We start from the raw sequence: 24,820 nt of genomic DNA, 5'->3' as shown, positions 1-24,820 counted from the left end.
TAGCGACCACCGCTCATTAATCTCATAGAATATTCACTTCACTGCCTGGCAGCAGCAGCAGCGGGGAGACGGGAGGGCTGGAGACCGAGGATCAGCACCACGGACAGCAGCGCAGACATCAGGAAGGACCAGGTGAGTATAATAATTACTGATTCTACGTGTGCTATCGCGGATAGCACACGTAGAACACACGTGTCACGCACGTACCAGAGACACGTACTTACCTGCACGCAACACGCAGGGAAAATACGTGTCTCGCGGCACGTGCGTGAATTTCACGTGAGTGTGGCAGAGGCCTAAGACTGAGAGGGATGCGATTATTTCCTTGCAAAAAAACTCTAACATCATAATAAAAAATTCTGACAAGGGGGGGGGCAGTCGTAGTTTTGGATACTGGACTTTATGAAAGGGAGGTAGTGACTATGTTACAGGATTGTGATACCTACAGGAGAGTCGATCATGACCCCTCTGCAGATATAAAAAAATCCTTGGAAAAAATTCTAGAAGAAGGCTTACATTTGGGTTTAATTGATGAAAAATTGAGAGATTATCTTAATCCATCTTATTGTTTAATACCATTATTGCATGCCTTACCCAAGTCACATAAAAACCAATTTCCCCCAAAAATGAGACCGATTGTCTCAGGTATAGATTCTTATACTGAACATCTAGCAGAGTGGTTGGATAACTACCTTCAATTTCTTCCTAAAATGTCTCCTGGCTATGTCCTGGATAGCAAACATGTGTTGAATATTATTTCTCAGATGAAATGGCAGGATAATTTTAGTTGGTTAACTTGTGATGTGCAATCATTGTATACATCCATTCCACATTCTCTTGCCATTTTAGCGTTGAAAGATTTGCTCAAAAAATATTCTGACTACTCACTTGAATTACAGGACTATTTGATTGACGTAACTGAGTTTTTACTCAAAAACAACTATTTTACCTTTTTAAATAAAGGATATATTCAGTTACAGGGATGTTCAATGGGCGCACGGTTTTCCCCCTCTCTAGCAGGCATATTTATGTTTTGGTGGGAAGAACAATATATTTTTAATCAGTGCAATCCTTTTTTCTCGGATATAGCATTATATCTGAGATTTATAGATGATGTACTTATTGTATGGCAAAATCCAAACAAAAAAATTGAGGATTTCATATCATACATTAATAATAATGCCCATAATCTTTTTTTCACTTTTTTTCATGATGTATCAAAAATTAATTTTTTGGATATACAATTCCATGGGAAGGGTGACAATGGAGAAATTAATTGTAGTCTTTACAGAAAACCCATATCAGGCAACTCACTATTACATGCGGGAGGTTGCCATCCAAAGCATGTTATAAATAACATCCCTACAGGTGAATATATCCGTGCTAGGAGATGTTGCAACACCCAAAATGGTTTTGAGGTAGAATGCAGCACTATTGAAAAAAGGTTTTTGGCAAGAGGGTATAAAATGACAAATCTCCAGAAAGCCAAAACCAAGGCAATCAAAGTGAGTAGGTCACAATATTTGGACATGAATAAAACCAGAGATAATCCCCAGAAAGAATTGTCAGTTGTTTTTTCAACAACATACAGTAAAAATTATTATGATGTAATCAAAATTATTAAAAAATATTTACCCATTTTATCTACAGATGACACATTACACAAAATCTTAAAAAATGGAGTTAAATTTGTTTCAAAAAGGAACATTACATTGGGATCCATGTTATCACCTAGTGATCATATGAATAGGTGCGGTTCCACTAAAAAAGAAAAAAACACTGGCAATTGGTTACCCAGCACAGGCTCTTTCAAATGTGGCCACAGATCGTGTGGACTATGCGGTTATATGTCAAATGTGAAGGAATTTTCTTCATTTACAGATAAAAAAACGTATAAAATAATGTCACTCATAAACTGCAGTTCAGACCATGTGGTTTATTTAATATCGTGTACTATTTGCCAGTTACAATATATAGGCAGCACTTGTCGTTCTCTCAGAAAGAGGATATCTGAACACATTTATGATGTTAATAATGCCACCACCAGAAAATTATCAGGAGCGTCTCAACATTTTCGCGACGCACATGCAGGTAATTTAACAGGCATGAAAGTCAATGCCATTGAAAAAATTCAACTACCTAGAAGGGGTGGAAATTTGAAAGATATCCTCTTTCAGAGAGAAATAAAATGGATGTTTTTAATGGGCACAAGATTTCCGAAAGGTTTAAATAAAAAAAATGAATTGATGTTTGCATATTAATCTGGCTAAAAAAATACTTTGTATATATATAAGTGTTATAAGCATTATATGGAGTGATATAACTCAAGGGGTTAATGTTTTTGTAATTGTCTTGCTCTCTCCTTGCATTTGATCACATGTTTGGGTTCAGCCCTTTTTAAACAGTTCTGTGACTAGATGGTTTAGAGACTGAATAAGAACTGGATGTTCGAAACGCGTCCTCTCTGACATGGGCTTGACCACTAAGGCATGGACTTTTTAATGATAAGAAAATAAAGGAAGTTTTATTTTAAAGAACAAAATGCCTGGAGTTTTGTGCTGGTGAAATCCTTCAACCAATTTCCATCCAGGACTGTATGCAGAATTTTTTTGCCCACCAAAAAAATGACGTGGGCTTCGCCATATTTTTGTATGCTAGCCAGGTACAGCTGGCAGCCACGGGCTGCCTCCAACCCCCAGTTGCCTATTTGTACCCGGCTGGGAACCAAAAATATAGGGAAGCCCGTTTTTTTTTAATTATTTCACTTATTTCATGAAATAATTAAAAAACAAATGACGTGGGCTTCGCCCCATTTTTGTGTCCAGCCGGGTACAACTAGGCAGCTGGGGATTGGAATCCGCAGCACAGGTTAGCCCGAGGTTTGTGGGCGCCTCTGCTGCGAATTGCAGTCCGCAGCCGTACCAGAAAATGGCGCTCTCATAGAAGCGCCATCATCTGGCGCTGTATCCAACTCTTCCAACAGCCCTGGAGCCGGGTGGCTTGTTGGGTAATCATGAGTTAATACTGGCTTTGTTTTACTAGCCAGTATTAAGCCAGAGATTCTTAATGTCAGGCACGTTTGACCCGGCCATTAAGAATCTCCAATAAAGGGTTAAAAAAAAGACACCACACAGAGAAAAAATACTTTAATAGAAATAAATACACAGACACATTAGAGACTCCATCTTTATTACCCCCTGTCAGCCCTCCACGATCCTGCTCTTCCGTCTTCTTTCTTTCTAGTGTAGTAGTAGTGACGATTGTAGTGAGGATGAGATTCACCAGCTCATCACTTGGGGCTGGGGAACCTCCATCCTCACTACAATCCTCACTAGTGTAGTAGTAGTGACGATTGTAGTGAGGATGAGGTTCACCAGCCCATCATGGGCTGGGGCATCTCATCCTCACTACAATCCTCACTAGTGTAGTAGTAGTGATGATTGTAGTGAGGATGAGATTCACCAGCTCATCACTTGGGGCTGGGGAACCTCCATCCTCACTACAATGATCACTACAATCGGGAAGCAGCGTGCAGCCTTCACTCCGTGAGTGATCAGTGCTGGCTGCTGGCGGTAACGCTGACAGACGCGTTACCATAGCAACGGTGCTCTCGGAGCCGCGGTTAGCGGTGACGTCACCGCTAACTGCGTTGCTATGGCAACGGTGATCTCCGTTAATGACCGGCTGTGTCAGCCGGTCCCTAACGGAACGGGGAGTAGACCGTGTGCTAGAGCATGTCGCCGGTACACGGCGATACACATATGTGCACCGTGTACCGGAGAGATGCACTCGCAGGTCCTACATGACGTGTCATAGTCATGTGACCAGTCTGTAGCCAATGAGATAATAGCCACGTGACTGGTCACATGGCTATTTTGACGTCACGATAGGTCCTGCATCTCTGCTGGCAGTGCAGGTCACCGGGAGGATTCAGCGATCATCGGATGGAATAGCGGCAGGAGACAGAGTGCAGAAGGGATCGCGAGGACCGGTAAGTGTTATGGCAATGTTTATTAACTGTTTGTGTACATTTATAATGCATTTTTATGTGTTTGTGATTGCCTCCCATTCTAGCCTATACGTTCGAGTTCGGTTCGTCGAACGTTCGACGAACCGAACTCGAACGGGACCCCCGTTCGGCGAACCGGCCTCGAGCCGAACCGGGACCAGTTCGCTCATCTCTAGCCATAATTAACCGTCCCCAGCATGACACCGGGGTAGGTAGATAAAGTCTTTGCTGAACCATGACTTGTTCATCTTGGCTTCTTTTAAAAACAATGTAAGCAAGGGTTACTCCAAGCGGAGTCTCCCTTTTTTTCCAAAAATTATGCCCCACACACACCCACCCATTCAGTGGCAGCACTTGTGCCCTAGTTGTACACTTCACAGCTAGATTTGCATCAAGCACATTAAAAAATACGCCATAATTAACCGTCCCCAGCATGACACCGGGGTAGGTAGATAAAGTCTTTGCTGAACCATGACTTGTTCATCTTGGCTTCTTTTAAAAACAATGTAAGCAAGGGTTACTCCAAGCGGAGTCTCCCTTTTTTTCCAAAAATTGTGCCCCACACACACCCACCCATTCAGTGGCAGCACTTGTGCCCTAGTTGTACACTTCACAGCTAGATTTGCATCAAGCACATTCCAAATCCACAAGCATTTACTCTCCCCAGGATGACACAGGGGTTGTAAATTCCTTCTGGATCCATGACTTGTTCATTTTGATGAACGTCAGTCTGTCCACATTGTCACTGGCCAGACGCGTGCGCTTATCTGTCAGCACACACCCAGCAGCACTGAAGACACGTTCAGAGACAACGCTGGCAGCTGGACACGACAAAATCTCCAAGGCGTAAGTTGCGAGGTCTGGCCATTTTTCTAGGTTTGAAGCCAAAAAGGAGCAAGGCTCCAGTTGCACAGTCATGGCATTGATGTTCATTTGGAGATACTCCTGTATCATCCTCTCCAGCCGTTGACTATGTGTCAGACTTGTTGACTCTGGTGGCCTTGCAAAGGAGGGTCTAAAAAAATTCTGAAAAGATTCCATAAAATTGCTGTTAGAAGCACCAGATACGGTCCTACTGGTACGTGCAGACTGTTGAAGATGACGAGACCGTCCCATGTTTGTCAAGTTACAACTGGGAGATTCACTCCCTGCACCTGCACGGTTGTTTGGTGGAAAAGCGGATCTAAGATCGAGTAACAGCTTCTGCTGATACTCCTGCATACGTGCGTCCCTTTCTATGGCTGGAATTATGTCACAAAATTTAGACTTGTACCGGGGATCTAATAGTGTGGCAAGCCAGTAGTCATCATCACTTCTAATTTTGACAATACGAGGGTCATGTTGGAGGTAGTGCAACAAGAAGGCACTCATGTGTCTTGCGCAGCCATGCGGACCAAGTCCACGCTGTGTTTGTGGCATAGAGGTGCTAACCGTTCTTTCTTCCTCTGACATCTCCCCCCAACCTCTTTCAACTGAAATTTGACCAAGGTCTCCCTCATCTGCTGAGTCTTCCATGTCCATGGACAGTTCGTCCTCCATTTCTTCATGTCCTCCTGCACCTTCCTCAACATCTCGCCTGCTACCATGCGCCCTTGTTGATCCCTGTCCCCCATGCTCCCATGCCTGGTGCCTTGGTGATGATGAACGTCTTGACCTTGGTGATGTTGTTGTGTCTTGCGCATATGAATCCTCCTGTAGTTCCTCCCCTTCCTGTTGTCCCACCCCCTGACTCCGAATAGTGTTTAGCGTGTGTTCCAGCATGTAAATGACTGGAATCGTCATGCTGATAATGGCAATGTCAGCGCTAAACATATTCGTCGCCATGTTGAAACTGTGCAGAAGGGTGCATAGGTCCTTGATCTGAGACCACTCCATCAGGGTGATTTGCCCCACCTCTGCATCTCGTTGGCCCAGGCTATACGTCATGACGTATTGCACCAGGGCACGGCGGTGCTGCTACAGTCGCTGGAACATGTGGAGATTTGAATTCCAGCGTGTCGCCACATCGCATTTCAGGCGATGAACCGGCAGGCCGAAAGACTTCTGGAGCGATGCAAGTCGCTCAGCTGCGGCGCTTGAACGGCGGAAGTGAGCAGACAGTTTTCGTGCCCTGTTCAGAGGGCCATCTAGGCCGGGATACTGTGTTAAAAATTGCTGCACGACAAGGTTCAACACGTGAGCCATACAAGGTACGTGTGTCACCTTGCCCAGGCGAAGGGCCGCACCCAGGTTTGCAGCATTGTCGCACACGGCCTTACCAGGCTGCAGGTTGAGTGGAGACAACCATTTATTAAACTCGGACCGCAGAGCTGACCACAACTCCTCAGCTGTGTGACTCTTATTCCCAAGACATGTCAAGCTAAAGACCGCCTGATGCCGTTGCGCTCTGCTGCCAGCATAGTAATGAGGGGTGCGTGATTCCTTCTGCGCAGTGAGAACGCTGGTGGCCTGACCAGGCAGGCTTGGGGCGGAGGTGGAGGACCCAGATGAGGTGGAGGATGCAGAAGCAGTGGCGGAACTTGGACAGAAAGAGGATTGACACACAAGTCGTGGGGACGGCAAGACTTGTGCAGCAGACCCTTCACCATCTATCACCATAGTTACCCAGTGCCCAGTCAGCGACATGTAACGTCCCTGTCCATGCTTACTGGTCCAAGTATCGGTGGTGAAATGCACCCGTTGACACACAGAGTTTCTCAAGGAAGCGGTGATGTTGTGTGCGACATGCTGGTGTAGCGCCGGCACACCTTTCTTAGAGAAGTAGTGTCGACTAGGCATCTGGTACTGGGGCACAGCGACAGACATAAGGTCTCTAAAATCCTCTGTGTCCACTAGGCGGAAAGGCAGCATTTCTGTAGCCAACAGCTTACAGAGGGATAGAGTCAACCTCTTAGCTTTGTCATGGGTCGCAGGAAATGGCCTTTTATTTGTCCACATCTGAGGGACAGAGATCTGGCTGCTGTGTGTAGACGGTGTTGAGTAGGGTGTCCCTGGAAAAATGCAGGTTTGTGAGGAAAGTGCAGGCGGAGACATGATGTTGCCTTCATCCAAAGTTGGTGCTATCGATGTCGGAGAGAGCTGTACACACTCACTTGTTTCCCCTTCCAAAACAACTGACGACCTACCAAGCAAACTGCCTGTTGCGGTTACAGTGGTGGAAGTTGTGGGTGGAAAAACAGGTGTGACAGCTGTCCCCACAGTCCTAGAAGATGACGAGCGCGCGGATGCACTGGAAGGGGCAGACGGTGGATGGTTCGCTCCGCAAGGCCGCATTGCAGCACGGTGAGCTTCCCACCGGGCCATATGATATTTATTCATGTGACAATTCATGGAAGAAGTTGTCAAACTGCTGAGGTTTTGACCTCTACTAAGAGAACCATGACAAATTTTACAGATCACATAATTTGGGCGATCTTTTTCTATGTCAAAAAAGGACCAGGTTAGGCAAGGCTTAGAGGCCATGCGACCTGATGATCCACCCCGAATAATGCTCAGAGGCAGAGTGGTGGCTGAGGATGCAGTTGTAGACGTGCTACCAGTACTCCGACTCTGTCCAGGAAGGCGCAAGGTAACTTCGTCATCAGTTGCATCCTCCTCCACCACCTCTGTTGACCTCCTCGAGTGCCTGACTGTGGGTTGACAGTAGGTGGGATCTAGAACTTCATCATCAATTGTTGTGTTTGCACTCCCCTCCCCCTCTGACCGAGCCTCTTCTTGCCCTGACCGAATATTTAAGTTGTCATCCCAATCGGGTATCTGAGTCTCATCTTCATCAGTATGTTCCTCATTGTCTATAACCACAGGTGTTACAGTTTGTGAAAAAGGGTCAACATTATGCTCCGAAACTTTGTCCTCACGGCCTGAATCAGAGTCACAAAGGTTCTGGGCATCACTGCAGACCATTTCCTGTTCTGTACTCACTGTAGCTTGGGAGCAGACCTCTGATTCCCAGGCTATAGTGTGACTGAACAGCTCTGCAGACTCAGCCATCTCAGTTCCAGCATACTGTACAGGGCGGATGGAGACTTCAGAGCTGGGAGAAATCAAGTTTGATTGGGATGACAACTCAGAGGACTGGTGTTTTTTGGATGCGGTACTTGAAGTGGCTGAGAGGGCACTTGTTGGACCACTTGAGATCCATTCAAGCATTTTCCTTTTTTGCCCATCATCTACCTTTGTTCCTGTTGTTCGTGTCCATAAAAAAGGGAGCACATCGGATTGTCCACGGTAAGTAGTAGACATCTTACTTACTAGTAGCCACCTTCCCCACGGACAAACCCTTTTTTGCCTTTTCCACCACGCCTCTTCCCCTTTCCACCAGCATCTGTCATTTTGCCACTCATGTTGATTGCGACAAGATTGTGGACTGAAAATGTGGTAGTAAAAATTGAGAGGTGGTGTAGATTGCAGTGGTGGTCTAGCTTTATTAACAGCAGAATAATAAAGAATAAATATCCCTGACAATGCAACTACGGCCCTTAAACTGTCAGCAAAAATTGCTAGTATAATGGCTTAGTTATAATGAGTTGGAGTGTGCAATGCAGGCAGACGTGCTCTGCAAATGTCTTTGCACTAGTGTGACTATAGCAAAGTCCAATAGCCACGTTTAGGATGCCACTAGGTACACTGAGTGTTTGCTAGTATAATGGCTTAGTTATAATGAGTTGGAGTGTGCAATGCAGGCAGACGTGCTCTGCAAATGTCTTTGCACTAGTGGGACTATAGCAAAGTCCAATAGCCATGTTTAGGATGCCACTAGGTACACTGAGTGTTTGCTAGTATAATGGCTTAGTTATAATGAGTTGGAGTGTGCAATGCAGGCAGACGTGCTCTGCAAATGTCTTTGCACTAGTGGGACTATAGCAAAGTCCAATAGCCACGTTTAGGATGCCACTAGGTACACTGAGTGTTTGCTAGTATAATGGCTTAGTTATAATGAGTTGGAGTGTGCAATGCAGGCAGACGTGCTCTGCAAATGTCTTTGCACTAGTGTGACTAGACAACAGTCCAATAGCCACGTTTAGGATGCCACTAGGTACACTGAGTGTTTGCTAGTATAATGGCTTAGTTATAATAATGAGTTGGAGTGTGCAATGCAGGCAGACGTGCTCTGCAAATGTCTTTGCACTAGTGTGACTATAGCAAAGTCCAATAGCCACGTTTAGGATGCCACTAGGTACACTGAGTGTTTGCTAGTATAATAGCTTAGTTATAATGAGTTGGAGTGTGCAATGCAGGCAGACGTGCTCTGCAAATGTCTTTGCACTAGTGGGACTATAGCAAAGTCCAATAGCCACGTTTAGGATGCCACTAGGTACACTGAGTGTTTGCTAGTATAATGGCTTAGTTATAATGAGTTGGAGTGTGCAATGCAGGCAGACGTGCTCTGCAAATGTCTTTGCACTAGTGTGACTAGACAACAGTCCAATAGCCACGTTTAGGATGCCACTAGGTACACTGAGTGTTTGCTAGTATAATGGCTTAGTTATAATAATGAGTTGGAGTGTGCAATGCAGGCAGACGTGCTCTGCAAATGTCTTTGCACTAGTGTGACTATAGCAAAGTCCAATAGCCACGTTTAGGATGCCACTAGGTACACTGAGTGTTTGCTAGTATAATAGCTTAGTTATAATGAGTTGGAGTGTGCAATGCAGGCAGACGTGCTCTGCAAATGTCTTTGCACTAGTGTGACTAGACAACAGTCCAATAGCCACGTTTAGGATGCCACTAGGTACACTGAGTGTTTGCTAGTATAATGGCTTAGTTATAATGAGTTGGAGTGTGCAATGCAGGCAGACGTGCTCTGCAAATGTCTTTGCACTAGTGGGACTATAGCAAAGTCCAATAGCCATGTTTAGGATGCCACTAGGTACACTGAGTGTTTGCTAGTATAATGGCTTAGTTATAATGAGTTGGAGTGTGCAATGCAGGCAGACGTGCTCTGCAAATGTCTTTGCACTAGTGGGACTATAGCAAAGTCCAATAGCCACGTTTAGGATGCCACTAGGTACACTGAGTGTTTGCTAGTATAATGGCTTAGTTATAATGAGTTGGAGTGTGCAATGCAGGCAGACGTGCTCTGCAAATGTCTTTGCACTAGTGTGACTAGACAACAGTCCAATAGCCACGTTTAGGATGCCACTAGGTACACTGAGTGTTTGCTAGTATAATGGCTTAGTTATAATAATGAGTTGGAGTGTGCAATGCAGGCAGACGTGCTCTGCAAATGTCTTTGCACTAGTGTGACTATAGCAAAGTCCAATAGCCACGTTTAGGATGCCACTAGGTACACTGAGTGTTTGCTAGTATAATAGCTTAGTTATAATGAGTTGGAGTGTGCAATGCAGGCAGACGTGCTCTGCAAATGTCTTTGCACTAGTGTGACTAGACAACAGTCCAATAGCCACGTTTAGGATGCCCCTAGGTACACTGAGTGTTTGCTAGTATAATGGCTTAGTTATAATAATGAGTTGGAGTGTGCAATGCAGGCAGACGTTCTCTGCAAATGTCTTTGCACTAGTGTGACTATAGCAAAGTCCAATAGCCACGTTTAGGATGCCACTAGGTACACTGAGTGTTTGCTAGTATAATGGCTTAGTTATAATAATGAGTTGGAGTGTGCAATGCAGGCAGACGTGCTCTGCAAATGTCTTTGCACTAGTGTGACTATAGCAAAGTCCAATAGCCACGTTTAGGATGCCACTAGGTACACTGAGTGTTTGCTAGTATAATGGCTTAGTTATAATGAGTTGGAGTGTGCAATGCAGGCAGACGTGCTCTGCAAATGTCTTTGCACTAGTGTGACTAGACAACAGTCCAATAGCCACGTTTAGGATGCCACTAGGTACACTGAGTGTTTGCTAGTATAATGGCTTAGTTATAATGAGTTGGAGTGTGCAATGCAGGCAGACGTGCTCTGCAAATGTCTTTGCACTAGTGTGACTATAGCAAAGTCCAATAGCCACGTTTAGGATGCCACTAGGTACACTGAGTGTTTGCTAGTATAATGGCTTAGTTATAATGAGTTGGAGTGTGCAATGCAGGCAGACGTGCTCTGCAAATGTCTTTGCACTAGTGGGACTATAGCAAAGTCCAATAGCCACGTTTAGGATGCCACTAGGTACACTGAGTGTTTGCTAGTATAATGGCTTAGTTATAATGAGTTGGAGTGTGCAGAGGACAGGAGGGTACAGTGGCAGGATTGTGGGGCTCTGGGTAGGGGAATGGAAGCCTGCCTTTCTATTCCTTCCTAATAGGGAAATGCAGGGAGGAAATCCCTGACCTTGGCTACACAGACGCTGTCGCTGTTTTCAGGACCTGTCACCTATGGCTCTGACCCTAACGGTTTGAGCCCTTAAAAGGACTGCTAGAAAGTGCTATCCCTAAGCTGTCCAGCGCTGTGTATGGAGCGCATACAGCTGTATCGGCGATAGGACTCCGGAGGACGGAGCTGCGACAGTGATGTCTGACACCAAGGACGCAGAAGAGATAATGGAGTCCTGGAGGAAAATGTCCAGTTTTTAATGCAGGGACATGTGACATGGACATCCTATCACACATGCCGTTGCTTCTCTGGCTAAAAGTCCACTTAGCTGTGTGTGTGTCTCAGATTGGCTGACATGCTGGCCCGCCCCACTACACGCGCGCGCTTAGGGAAGGAAGACAAGGAAAAAAAAAAAAAATGGCCATTATAGAAACAGCAGTGATCTGAAGGCGCTGTTCCCGCACACTATACACTGAAATGTCATAATAGTGTGATTCACAGAGTGACTTACACTATTACAGCGGAAAGCCAGCTAGGAATTAGCTGGTTTTTTGCTGCTAGAACCGTTCTCGAACGTTTCTAGAACTATCGAGCTTTTGCAAAAAGCTCGAGTTCTAGTTCGATCTAGAACAGGCCCCAAAATCACTCGAGCCTAGAACTGGAGAACCTCGAACCACGAACCGTGCTCAACTCTTCTCATGACACAATTTTTCTGTGAAAACAAAGATTTCTAGTTTCTGTATCATTTTCCACTTAATATAGCCATTTGAGGGTTTACTTTTTGGGGAAATGCTTTTTATTTAATTTTTATTTCTTAAATATAGAGTATATTGACAATATTACAATATTTTGGATTACCTAATGTACTATATATCTTTTATTTATTTATTTTTTAAAGGAGGGCAGCATTTTCATTATTTTTTTTTTTGCTTTGTTTTTAAGTATTCTCCTTGCATTGAAAACATGTCAACTTTATTGTGTATTATTACTGGTTTAGGGTAAAACAAAATTTATATTAAAGAGCCTGAGGAGCACATTTGAAGCCAATCAGGTATGCAGGTGCAAAGCTTTGGAATACTAGACCTTAAAGGAACCGGGCAGCAAAATAAAAAATTAAACGCTATTTACTTGCAGGTAAATACTTTGAAATATTTTTGGCAGTCTAAATGGAAGACTGATTACAGGTAGAAAATGAAGTTATATTCGGCCTGCTTCCAGGTATTGAGCTGGTCTAGGGAGCAGTCAGCGCTGAGCACATGGTAATCACTCCAACTGCTGGCTAACTTTTCACAGCCCCAGTGGCGGCAAAGAGAGTATAACTTCATTTTCTCCCTATAGCCATGCTTCTATTTAGACACTCATACATGGTTCATATGGTCTTTACCTGCAGATCATCACTATGTCTATGACTAAATAGCATTTTCATTTTTTCTTCTGCTGAAAAGTTCCTTTAAGGGCACGCTCACAGGAGCATGAAAAACGAATGAATGCAATGCGAGAAAATCTTGCATTTCACTCGGACCTATGTTAGTCAATGAGGGAGAGCAGTTAGTCAGCTTTTCTCACATCCAGATTCTGGATGCGAGAAAAGTTGCAACATGCTGCGATTTTCTGCTAGAGCCGTATCACTCGCACCCATTCAAGTGAATGGAGATACATCGAACTACACTCGGATGTTATCCAAGTGCAGTATGATATACGCACAGGCTGATGAGGGAGGAGATAGGTGGATTAACTCCTCCCTCTACTCTGCAGCGCCCGCCCTCAGCTTCACAGCTGTGACCCGATCGCAAGATCCAGTCACAGTCGCATGACACTCGGCTCGAACTTGCAGCAGAGCCTGAGCCAGGAGTCATGAGCATATCGCATCCGATGATCTTGTATTGGATTCCATATGCTAGTGTGATTCTAGCCTTAGGGGTACTTTGCACACTACGACATTGCAAGCTGATGCTTGCGATGCCGAGTGCGATAGTCCCCGCCCCATCGCAGCTGCAATATCTTGTGATCGCTGCCGTAGCGAACATTGTCGCTATGGCAGCTTCACATGCACTCACCTGCCCTACGACGTCGCTCTGGCCGGCGAGCCGCCTCCTTACTAAGGGGGCGGGTCGTGCAGCGTCACAGCGATGTCACACAGCAGGCGGCCAATAGAAGCGGAGGAGCGGAGATGAGCGGGACGTAAACATCCCACCCACCTCCTTCCTTCCACATAGCCGGCGTGAGCCGCGGTGACGCAGGTAAGGTGATGTGCCTCACTCCTGCGGCTTCACACACAGCGATGTGTGCTGCGCAGGGGAACGAGGAACAACATCGTACCGTCGCTGAAGCGGCATTATGAAAATGTTGGACACTACACTGATGATACGATAACGATGCTTTTGCGCTTGTTAATCGTATCATAAAGGATTTGCATACTATGATATCGACAGCGACGCCGGATGTGCATCACTTTCGATTTGACCCCACCGACATCGCACCTGCGATGTCGTAGTGTGCAAAGTACCCCTTAGTCTCCAAATTTGTGGATCATTAACTAGCTTTTCCATGTTTTTCTACTTTCACAAAATAGTTGATATATGAAATAATTTACACATTTCCATTTTTCTATTGAGAGGGCTACATGACAGTTCCTTTGTGTCGGATTATTAGTTGTTTTCATTCAAACTTTTCTAGGGTATAAAACCTTTTTTTGATCTTTTTTTTTTTTCATTTTAGGAGGCAGGATGAATAAAATAAACCCTATAAATTTTACGTATCTTATTTCACTTTTATTGTATTCACTTTGCAGAATAAATAATCTTTGTTTTTTATCTTGTGGGTGTTTATAGATGTAACAATATCAGTTTTGAATGTTTTCTCTTCAATAATAATTCACTTTGTAAGGAAAAAAGTTTAATTTAAAAGACTTTAGAATCAAAACTCTTAGTTTCTTTTATACTAAAGCAACAATAGTGATATTTCTGTGAATGCGTGTAACTTTCCAAAAGACCTTATGTTAAGCATCTCTACTAGGGATGATCGAATACCTCAAAATTTCGGTTTCACAAATATTTTTCAAATAGGTCGCTGCTATTCGACTATTCGAGAATATTTGATGCGAAATGTAAGTCTATGGGAATCCCAAATAACAACTATTCAGAACTATTTGGGCTTCCCATAGACTTACATTGTGCATCGAATATTTGGCGACTTACTATAGCTGCTACTTATTCGTCGGAAGCCGAATGTTTGAGGTATTCGATCATCCCTAGTCTCTACCTTTTATCAGTGCAACATTTATAGCTTAGATTAGTTTTTAACATTAATTTTACATCAAGTCTAATCGTGACCTTATTGACTATAATCTGTAACTTTATAATGTAGTGCTTAATGTTCATACAAAATAATATTATTAATGGTGAAATAAGAGTTACTTTTACAAACACTTGGGGTCATCATAATATATTCTGTATGAGAAAAATACATTGATAATTTATGGCAGTTGGTTTTATATACTTCTAATGTTGGCTATCTATCAATATTAATGCACTTAGTAACATTGTACTTTTCCTGCAGGCTGGTTTCACACGAATGTTACCCGTATGAAATAGATGATAATACTAATGCACAGAATAAATGCAGGATCTCAAGCTTTACTGATGAACATGGAAAAAGCCATGCAACAGAACCATGTCCAAACCAGTTAGAAGAGTCCAACTACCTGTACAAGTGCAGCCCACCTTATAGAATACCTTCAATTGTAAGTCCATTCTTTTAGACAAGTTATAAGGACATCATATTGAAATTGGAAGTTTAGCACAGTTTGTTTCTTTACATCCTGAAAATGTAATTTTAAGAAGACTTAGGTCTGCAATAAATGTCAATTCCTCAACTACATTGTGTATGCTCTAGCATAGGGTGAACATTTTTGGGCCTGCAGATCGCATGTGGACTGATAAAGGATTTGTGTGACCTCATCACACCACTGTTGTCCCCACAGTGTTGCAGAGGCAATGTAGGTGGCAGTTAATGGTAAGTGCTCCATGGAGGAGCTAAAAATTAATGCCCTTTTATTTTAAATGAGGGGGCCAATTGGTGTTACTGCAAGGGCACATGATTGGTCAATGAGGAAAATTTTAAAAGAGGGCACTGAGGGGGGTCTTTATGCAGAGAAGTAGTGTGGGGGTATAATATGGAAAGGGGCAGTGTGGGGGGACATCATGGAAAGGGTCACTGTGGGTGATCTTATGGAGAGGGAGATTTTTGGGGATATTGTCACATGGAGAATTTCACTAACTTCGCCGACTGTCAAGGAGGTGGCTGGTTCTGTTCAGATTCCAGATTCTATCACTCCACTTGAAAGATTCTCTAGTGTCTGGGAGAAACACAGGCAGATTTCGGCATCAACTTGCTGCATGCCAATTCATAAGCAGACTAGAAAGAGTTAATCTCTGCTAGTATGCTTTTCTCCTTTCTTGATCACCTGTTGTGAGGGAGCCTATCACATTTTCTCCAAAGATCTGGTGCTTGTAGTTATTCTTGTTCTTTTGCAGTTGTGAGTTTACCTCAGTTGTCTTTTGTAGTTTCCCTCCTGCTTTTGTTTTCCTCCTGAACTTCTTATTGTCCTATCCAGTGTGTTTGTGTGCAGTGTGTCAGAGTTTTGGTTTTCCCTTGTCTGTCTTCATCTGTGTTTATTGTCTCACTTTTGCCCTGTCCTTTCTTGGTGAGAGAGGGAGGGGTGAAATCAAACTAGATCTGGTTAGGAGCAGGGCCAGGAATGGGACTCAAGTGTCTCCACCATTAGTAGTATCCCTGAGATTAGGGATAGCATAGGACCCCCTAACATGAGGGACAGCATTGAGGCCTTTATCCCTCGTTATACAACAAGTCACATCATGACAGATATTTTAGAGAGGGGCAGTGTGGATGATATTATGGATAGAGGCAGTGTGGGGTGATATTATGGAGATTGGTAAGGTGGAAGGCACATTATGGAGAATTTCAGTGTAGTGGGAAAATTATGGAGCAAGGCATTGTGGTAAAAATATTTTGTACAGGAAGCACAGTTAGGGGCAATTATTTATCTAGGGGCATAGAATGAGAGATATTTTTATTTATGGAGCAGCATAATAAGGATATATGAACACACTGTTTTTTTGCATTTTTGGGTGCAGTTTTGTCACAATTCATGCCTATCCTTATGGCAGGAACGTCAATGAGAATTCTGAAGTGTTGTACACATTACTTATTTTTCACTTGTAAATTTGGTGCACAAAATTAACTGCATCAATTCAATTCAATTTCCACCCCAAATGCATGTAAAATGCATCAAAAAGGCACCAGAAATGAAGCAAATATCCGGCAAAAACACACTGCAAAAATATGCATTTTTTCTGCCAGGTGATGCAGATTTGCTGCAATAATTTCTGCAACCAAATACTCAGCATGCACACATAGACTAAAGGGCCATTTACACGCTACGACATCGCTAATGATATATTGTCGGGATAGTAAGATAGTCACATAGTAACATAGTTTGTAAGGCGGAAGGAAGACATTATGTCCATCTAGTTCAGCCTATTTTTAGTGCCCCTGTTCTGCAGTGTTGAACCAGGGGAAGGTAAAAACCCACAAAGTAGGAGCCAATTTTCTTCATAGGGAAAAATATTCTTTCCAGACTCCTATTCTGGGTCAACTATCTACCTGTAATATTATGTTATTCATAACCTTCTATACTGTTGCTTTCAAGAAAAGCATTCATTCATCTCTTAAATTCATTCAGTGAGTTGGCCATCACCACTTCCCCAGGAAGAGAGTTCCAGAACCTTACTGCTCTTACCGTGAAGAACCCTCTTCTATGCTGATGTAGAAATTTTCTTTCCTCCAATCGAAGAGAATGCCCTCTTGTTCTTGTCACAGTCCTTGGTACAAACAGATCATGGGAGAGATGTCTATATGGCCCTGTGATATACTTGTACATATTTATTAGGTCTCCTCTAAGTCTTCTCTTTTCTAGAGTAAATAGACCTAATTTTGATAACCTTTCCGTGTATTGTAATGCACCCATTCCACTTATTATTTTAGTTAGATTACAGGAATCCATACAGACAATTGAAATGGGGTGGGTCAAGACCAATCACCACACCACTTCAGAGCTACTCATAAGAGCACATCAACACCAGGAGAACAGAGATCCAAACTCTAACCACCAGGCAATATGTATCCATCAAAGCAAGAAAAAGAGCCCCAGTGGGCTCATTTATCAAAGGCACAGCCCAATTTTTGTTTGATGGTTACCCAGGCCCAAGTGGAGGGTAAACAAATAGGCAACAGGCAAGCAGTAGTTGTGCTAAAGGAACACATGCATCAGGCATCCCCTATTAGGTAAATAGACCCATAAGGGTTCAGTGTACATACAATAAGCCGGGGCAAGCTGTATGCATGTGGACCCAGTCCACCAATACTGCTGACCTGTGAAAGCCAAGGAACGTGCAGACCGACCAAGGGTGACAGGGAGGGTGAGACCCCCAGTACAAACTCCAACGTACGTTTCACGATGGTAGTGTTCGCTTCGTCAGGGAGTGGGTGATGGATACATATTGCCTGGTGGTTAGAGTTTGGATCTCTTCTTAGTAATGGTTGTGCAGCCCCCAGGTGTTATTGCCTTTTATATCATCTTTTCCTCTCGTGCCTGTTTTATCTCACGTAATATTGTATGTGTAATAACTTGATAATAAACTTTTTGATATTCTTTGAAGCAAATTTACTCTGTTCTCCTGGTGTTGATGTTATTATTTTAGTTGCCCGCCTCCGAACCCTTTCAAGTTTAGTAATGTCTTTCTTGATCACTGGCGCCCAAAATTGCACACAATACTCCAAGTGTGGTCTGACGAGTGATTTGTACAGAGGGAGAATGATGTTTTCATCTCGTGCCCCTAGACCTCTTCTAATGCATCCCATCACCCTATTTGCTTTGGTGGCAGCTGCCTGACACTGGGCACTCCAATTTAGCTTCTTATTGACTGAGATGCCTAAGTCTTTTTCCATGTCTGATTTCCCCAGCAGTTTCCCATTTAGTAAGTAATGGTAGCATCTGTTTCTCCTTCTTATGTGCATAACGTTACACTTATCTGTGTTAAACCTCATTTGCCATTTTTCAGTCCAATTCTCCAATTTACTCAAATCCATCTGTAGTTGCAAACTGTCATCCTTTGTGTTAACTACCTTACATAGTTTTTTATCATCTGCAAATACTGATATTTTACTCTGTAAGCCATCCACCAGATCATTAATAAATATATTAAAAAGTAGGATATATACCCCTGTGGCACCTCACTAGTAACCCTGGCCCAATCTGAGTATGCACCATTAATAACCACTCTTTGTTTTCTATCACTAAGCCAGCTACCTACCCATCTACACACATTTTCCCCGAGCCCAAGCTTTCTCATTTTACTTATCAATCTTTTATGTGGGACAGTGTCAAATGCTTTACTGAAGTCAAGGTAAATGACATCCAATGATTCTCCTCGGTCCATTTGAAGGTTACATTCTCTAAGAAGCTGATTAGGTTAGTTTGACAAGAGTGATTCTTCATAAATCCACGCTGATATGGAGTTAAACATTTGTTAACATTGAGATATTGCATAATAGCATCCCTTAAAAACCGTTCAAACATTTTACCCACAACAGATGTTAAGCTTACTGACCTAAAGTTTCCAGGTTCCCTTTTAGATCCCTTTTTGAATATTGGTACCACATTTGCTAGCCGCCAATCCAGTGGAACAGATCTAGTTTCTATAGAGTCTTTAAATATAAGGAATAGAGGCCTGTCTATCACATTACTTAACTCCCTTAATACCCGAAGGTGAATGCCATCAGGGCCTGGTGATTTAAACGGTGTTTGTGACACACATCCGGCGTCGTTAGCGACATCGCAGCATGTAACACCCATGAGCGACCTTAAACAATCGCAAATGAGTCAAAAATCATTGGTCTGTGATACGTCATTCATTTACCAAAAATTGTTGTCTGGTCAGTAGCGAGGTTGTTTGTCGTTCCTGCGGCAGCACACATCACTATGTGGGACACCGCAGGAACGAGGAACAACCTTGTACCTGCGGCTGCCCGCAATGAAGAAGGAAGGAGGTGGGCAGGATGTTTGTCCCGCTCATCTTCACCCCTCCGCTTCTATTGGATGGCTGCTGTGTGACGTCGCTGTGACGCCGCACGAACCACCCCCTTAGAAAGGAAGCGGTTCGCCGGCCACAGCGACGTCGTAAGAAAGGTAAGTCCGTGTGACGGGTGTAAGCGATGTTGTGCACCACGGGCAGCGATTTGCCCGTGACGCAGAACAGACAGGGGTGGGTACGCTCGCTAGCAATCTCGCTAGCGAGATCGCAACGTGTCAAGCACCCTTAACACTTTTATTTTTATGGGTACTCTTTTGGGAAGTGTTGCTAAAGATGAACAAGAGGGAAATCTGGAGAGATGTACTCTGAATGAAATCTTATGGCAACTGTACTATATGGAGACAAAAGTGATGGGAACAACTTCATTCAGAGAATATGTCACCTGCAAGGTTGCACAGTTTGATGATGGCTGCTCCCAACATCTCTTTACCATTGCTAGGGATATACTGGGAGTTTTAGGTTCATGTGATGTAATTTGATATGGGGCTGAACTGACATTACAATTGATTTCTCTTCTAAGCTTAGTGCTGTATTCATATACTGATGGTACCTCTGGTGATATATTCATGTACTTCCAGTGGTACTTGTGCTGCATTTATATACTGATAGTAGTTCTGGTAATGCATTAATGTACTGAGAGTAGTTCTAGTGCTGCATTCTTGTACTGTTCTGGAACTGCGTTAATTTACTGATGGTAGTTCTGGTGATGTATTCCTTTACTGAAGATGGTTCTGATTCTGCATTTATGTACTGGTGGGCTTTCTAGAGTTGTATTTATGTACTGACGGTAGTTCTGGCACTGCATTCATGTACTGCTGGAGGTTTTGGGTCTACATTCATATGCTGACAGTGGATTTTACACTGAATTAATGTACTGATAGTGGTTTTGGGACCGCATTTTTGTACTGATAGTGGTTATTGCACCGCATTCATATACTGATGGTGTTTATGATCTTGTACACATGTAGCAATCCATAACATGCCTCATGGCTATGTTAAAAATTAAAAAATCCTCAAAACTTAGAATTTTGAGATTATGAAAAGGCTTGTTTCTGCTCCATAAACTTAGTTTAAGTTAGCATGTGTTCACACTCATTTTTTTGCATAGAAACTCTTCAAATCATCCTCAAATATTCAAAATTTGTTTTTAGTTTTGCACTATTTACTTATGGTGTTTATGGTGATATATTCATGTAAGTGCCCATTTAATTTTTTTGGCAGCCCTTGGGATTAGTTTAGTATGTAGCACTTGTACCAAAAAACGTTGTGCACCTCTGTTCTAACACATATAGTTTAGTACAAAAACATTGACCCCAAGGCGTTTCTTAAAACTCTGATCCAATGATCAGTGGTTATCACAAGAAACTATTCATAATTTTTTATGAAATGGTGAGTAAAAAAAAATACAGTTCTACTTTTGCCAAGTATCAATTACACCAAACAAATTGTTAATGACAGTTCCTTTTTAGAGTATATATTATTTGATGGATTGCTATAAAAACAGGTGAGTAGAAAAGCCTTGCTTACCCCATAACCAGATACGTTTATGTATTTATTTTATCTTAAATAGATTGTATTTGCAATACCGAATACAAAATAGCAAAGAACAAGTTTTCAATAGTATATTACCCATGTGTGATTTCACATGGTAATAGTACTAGTAAACCAGTATCTACAAAGTATTGACATTTACTTTCTGATCATGAAAAAAATTACGCATTTAGCAATAGACATATTATGATTTACTGTTCAACCCTAATCCTAATCATGGTTAATGAGTTCATAAGGATAAGACTCACAGACTGTCCTTGAAGGGACATTCCAAATAGAAAAAAAGAATTAAAACAATTATAATTAAATTCTTAAATATCTTTAGGTAGCAAATTACTATATTTTTGGTTTGACAAAAACCTGTCCTACAGTTTTAATAGCACAGATTTTTCCTGTGAGCATGTGCAGTAGGAAGCTCCCTGTAGATTGCTTACATCACATTTCAAACCCTTTTAATATATTATAACACTAAATGCAAATGAAACTTAGGTTTACTATAACAACTATAACAGAGACAACGATATTATTTCTTATATTTGCATTTCTTCTATTTTTATTTAGGAAAGGGAGATCATGAAGGAAATAATGGAAAATGGTCCAGTGCAAGGTACAATGACCAAATATTTGTATTTATTACATTTGATTTCTATCACTAAACGTCGTCTACATTGTTGCCATATATACAAGCAATCTGAGTAAACCCCTTTGCACACCTTTTCTGTTTATGTACATCATGATCAGAGTTTGCGTGTATGGGAAGGGCTTAGGAGCTGTGCCCCTTCCCTTCCCTACCCTATTTAAATGTTCTAAAAGATCAGGTGTATCTGTGTGCCGTCTATGTGCAGTTTGTGTAACATTGAAAGAATAGGAGAAGCTTTATAATATCTTTAGTTCTTTAGCCATACCAGAAACATGGATGACACACAGATGAGACAATCATGATATACTGATTGAAAAAAACTAATGACACTGGTACTGTTTTTCCACATACATATTTTATACGCACATGTGATGGGTGCCTTAACCCTGTAACAAACAACAATATGCATAAAAATGATGGTTATTAAGGGGTCTTATTCTCTCACTGCCATTTTAAAACAGTGAATGGCAATACAGTGACAAGCACAAGGGTAACAATGTTTTCAACTTTTGATTTTCAGGCTCGAAATATTGCCATTCACTACATCTTTGAATGTGATACTACCTTCATTTTATAAACAATCATCTTGGCTATGTCATACATAAATTTGCTTTGCATTGCAACTATTGCAACTTTTTACCATATGATTAGTTATGCAGATTCTTGTTATGTTGTTGTTACTGTTTTGATCCTAAAAATCTGAATTTAAATTATTACTTTGTTAGAATTTTATAAATTTTCATTGGTTATCAACACTTGCTTGAATCTAATCTAGAGCATGCCCAGAAATATTCAGGTAGTCTTGACCGAAATGTGAACCTGGGTCTCTTCTACTCAGTCTTCCATGATCATAATTGCTGGTGTCAATTGTTGCCATGGTACCTTGATTTCATCTAATAACCCCAGGGTATAGTGGCCTGTTAGGTCCTGCTATAGACAGAGTCTAACAGGCTGTGTCATTGAGTCTATGACATGTTTCCTGCATTGTTGTACACATGTACACCAGTGATCAAATTAAAAAATATTTATTTCCCACAGTGGTATTAATTGAAAAAGTAAAGAAGATTACATAAAACATATAAAAAAAGTAAAAATAACGCACAAAAAAACTACACAAATCACTAAAATCCATTTCTCCACTAAAAATGCAGTCTTTGTGTTAAATCAGAAATAAACAAAAATGACCCAAGCTATAAAACTGTCATGTTATTTATTCCATAGTGCCAACACAGTAAAAAAATAACAAAAAATGCACCCCAAAATTTAATTTTTTCATCATACTAACACATACAAAAAAATGAATAAAAAACGATCAAAAAGTCATATATAAAAATAGCATAGATGAAAATGGCAAACTATCCTGCAAAAAGCAAGAACCAATAAAATTTGTCAAAAAATAAAAATGATACAGCTCTCAGAATATGGTGATATAAAAACATTCATTTTTGTAAAATACTGTTTTCACTGTCTGAAAGTAGCAAAGAATAAAAAAATACATAAAAAAAATATATAAATCTGCTATCGATGTAACTGTACTGACCAAAAGAATAAAGTGTTCTTTTCACATACCACACAGTGAGGTGAATCATGCAAAAAATTAAAAGTGAAAATAATAACTAAATTGTTGATTTTTATTCATCTGAAAATCTGAATAAAAAGCAATCAAAAAATGTATATCCCAAAATGGTACCAAAAAATTTTTTAGCTCGGGCAAATAAGAAGCCCTCATACACCTCTGTTTGCTGAAAAAAAAAATCTCTCAGACTATGTAAACAAAAACAATTTATAATAAAAAAAGTTTAAATTTACAGCAGCAAATCATAAAGAAAAACAATATAAATCTGGCATCACTGTAACCAACCCAAAGAATAAAGTAGTTTTATCATACCATACAGTGAACAGCGCAAAATTAAAAATAAGAACTATTCCTGTCTATTTGATCATTCCACCTTCCAAAATTTAGAATAAAATTTAGTCCACATTTATCCTCTGCTCTACACTGAGCACTTACTTTGGGGTCATTCTCAAAAAACACAACTCAGAGAAAACCCAGATGGAACTACTCACTATAATGAGGCAGATGGACACAATTTGGAATCCATCTAGTCTATGTTCCAGCGGTTTCCCTTTATTTTAGGCTATGTCCGCACGTTGCTTTTTACCTGCTTTTTACCTGCTTTTTTGCTGCTTTTTCAACTGCAGCGTTTAATGTCAAAATGGTTGTGTTCTGTTTTTCAAGCAAAGTCTATGGGAATTTGGGTTTCTTGTTCACACTATGCAGTTCAAACTGCAGCCTTTTTGTTGCACAACTTTGGTCAAAAACTCAGCTTTGCAGTGCAAAACCCAAATGGCAAAAACAATTGACATGTCAATTACACATACACATACACGGGCATTTTACACACAAACACGGACATTTTACATGTACACACGGCTCGCATATGCTATCACACGGATGCCATACGTACCGGAAAAAGGCTCCAAAAAAACGGAACACGGACCCAAAAAACGGACGGTATCACACGGACCTTTTTTTGCAGAAGTGTGTTTTAGCGTAAACAACCATGTATGTGATATTATTGTACCAGGGATAGTGAATTAATCATTTACATGGTGCATGTCTCCAGAAGCACAAGCTGGGCCCAATGTATGGGCACTAGGCTGGTGTATTTGCAATTTTACAGAAAAAAAAGGTGTTACTGCTATAAAATAGTCACTGCAGCCATATATAAATTCATTGACTGGTGCAATTTTTACACTTGGGTCCCCTTGGGGGGGTTCTGCTTTTTTGGAAAATGTAACACGGTGTCTAGGTTTGCGTTCTAAAAATATAATAGTGCTCTTTATGTCCTGAGTTTTGCATATGCCTAAAAAATGTTTTCTGCCACATATTGCGTCACTATGTTTAGGAGAAAATGCACAACAAATTATGGGGTCAATTTTGTTCCATTACTCCTTGCGTAGATAATAAATTTGGCAATAAAACAGTATTTTAGTGGAATAAAATGTACTTTTTTTGCTTACACATCTAATAAAGTTTCGTGAATCACCTGTAGGATAAAAATGCTTAGTATATGCCTACATGAATTCCTTGAGGGGTCTAGTTTCTAAACTGGCATCTCTTATGGGGGTCTCTGTTGCAGGAGCTCTACAAATGTGACATAGCATTCACAATCTATTTG

General features: G+C 41.6%; 1 protein-coding gene across 2 annotated transcripts in view; it reads left to right on the top strand.

The window, feature by feature from the left end:
- Positions 1–24,820, top strand: part of TINAG (tubulointerstitial nephritis antigen) — a 251,607-nt gene that overhangs the window by 155,966 nt on the left and 70,821 nt on the right. Inside the window, exons 7-8 of one of the 2 annotated variants that reach the window (XM_075338453.1) lie at positions 14,832–15,015; positions 21,560–21,605. In XM_075338453.1, coding sequence (XP_075194568.1) covers positions 14,832–15,015; positions 21,560–21,605 — 230 coding nt within the window. Of the gene's footprint in view, positions 1–14,831; positions 15,016–15,172; positions 15,220–21,559; positions 21,606–24,820 lie in introns of those variants that run through there. The other variant, XM_075338455.1, reaches the window with a different exon arrangement.

Source organism: Anomaloglossus baeobatrachus, chromosome 3, assembly GCF_048569485.1.
Source record: "Anomaloglossus baeobatrachus isolate aAnoBae1 chromosome 3, aAnoBae1.hap1, whole genome shotgun sequence".
Taxonomy (NCBI): Eukaryota; Metazoa; Chordata; class Amphibia; order Anura; family Aromobatidae; genus Anomaloglossus; species Anomaloglossus baeobatrachus.
Note: the sequence above shows the minus strand (reverse complement) of the source record. Positions and strands in the feature narration are given on the sequence as shown.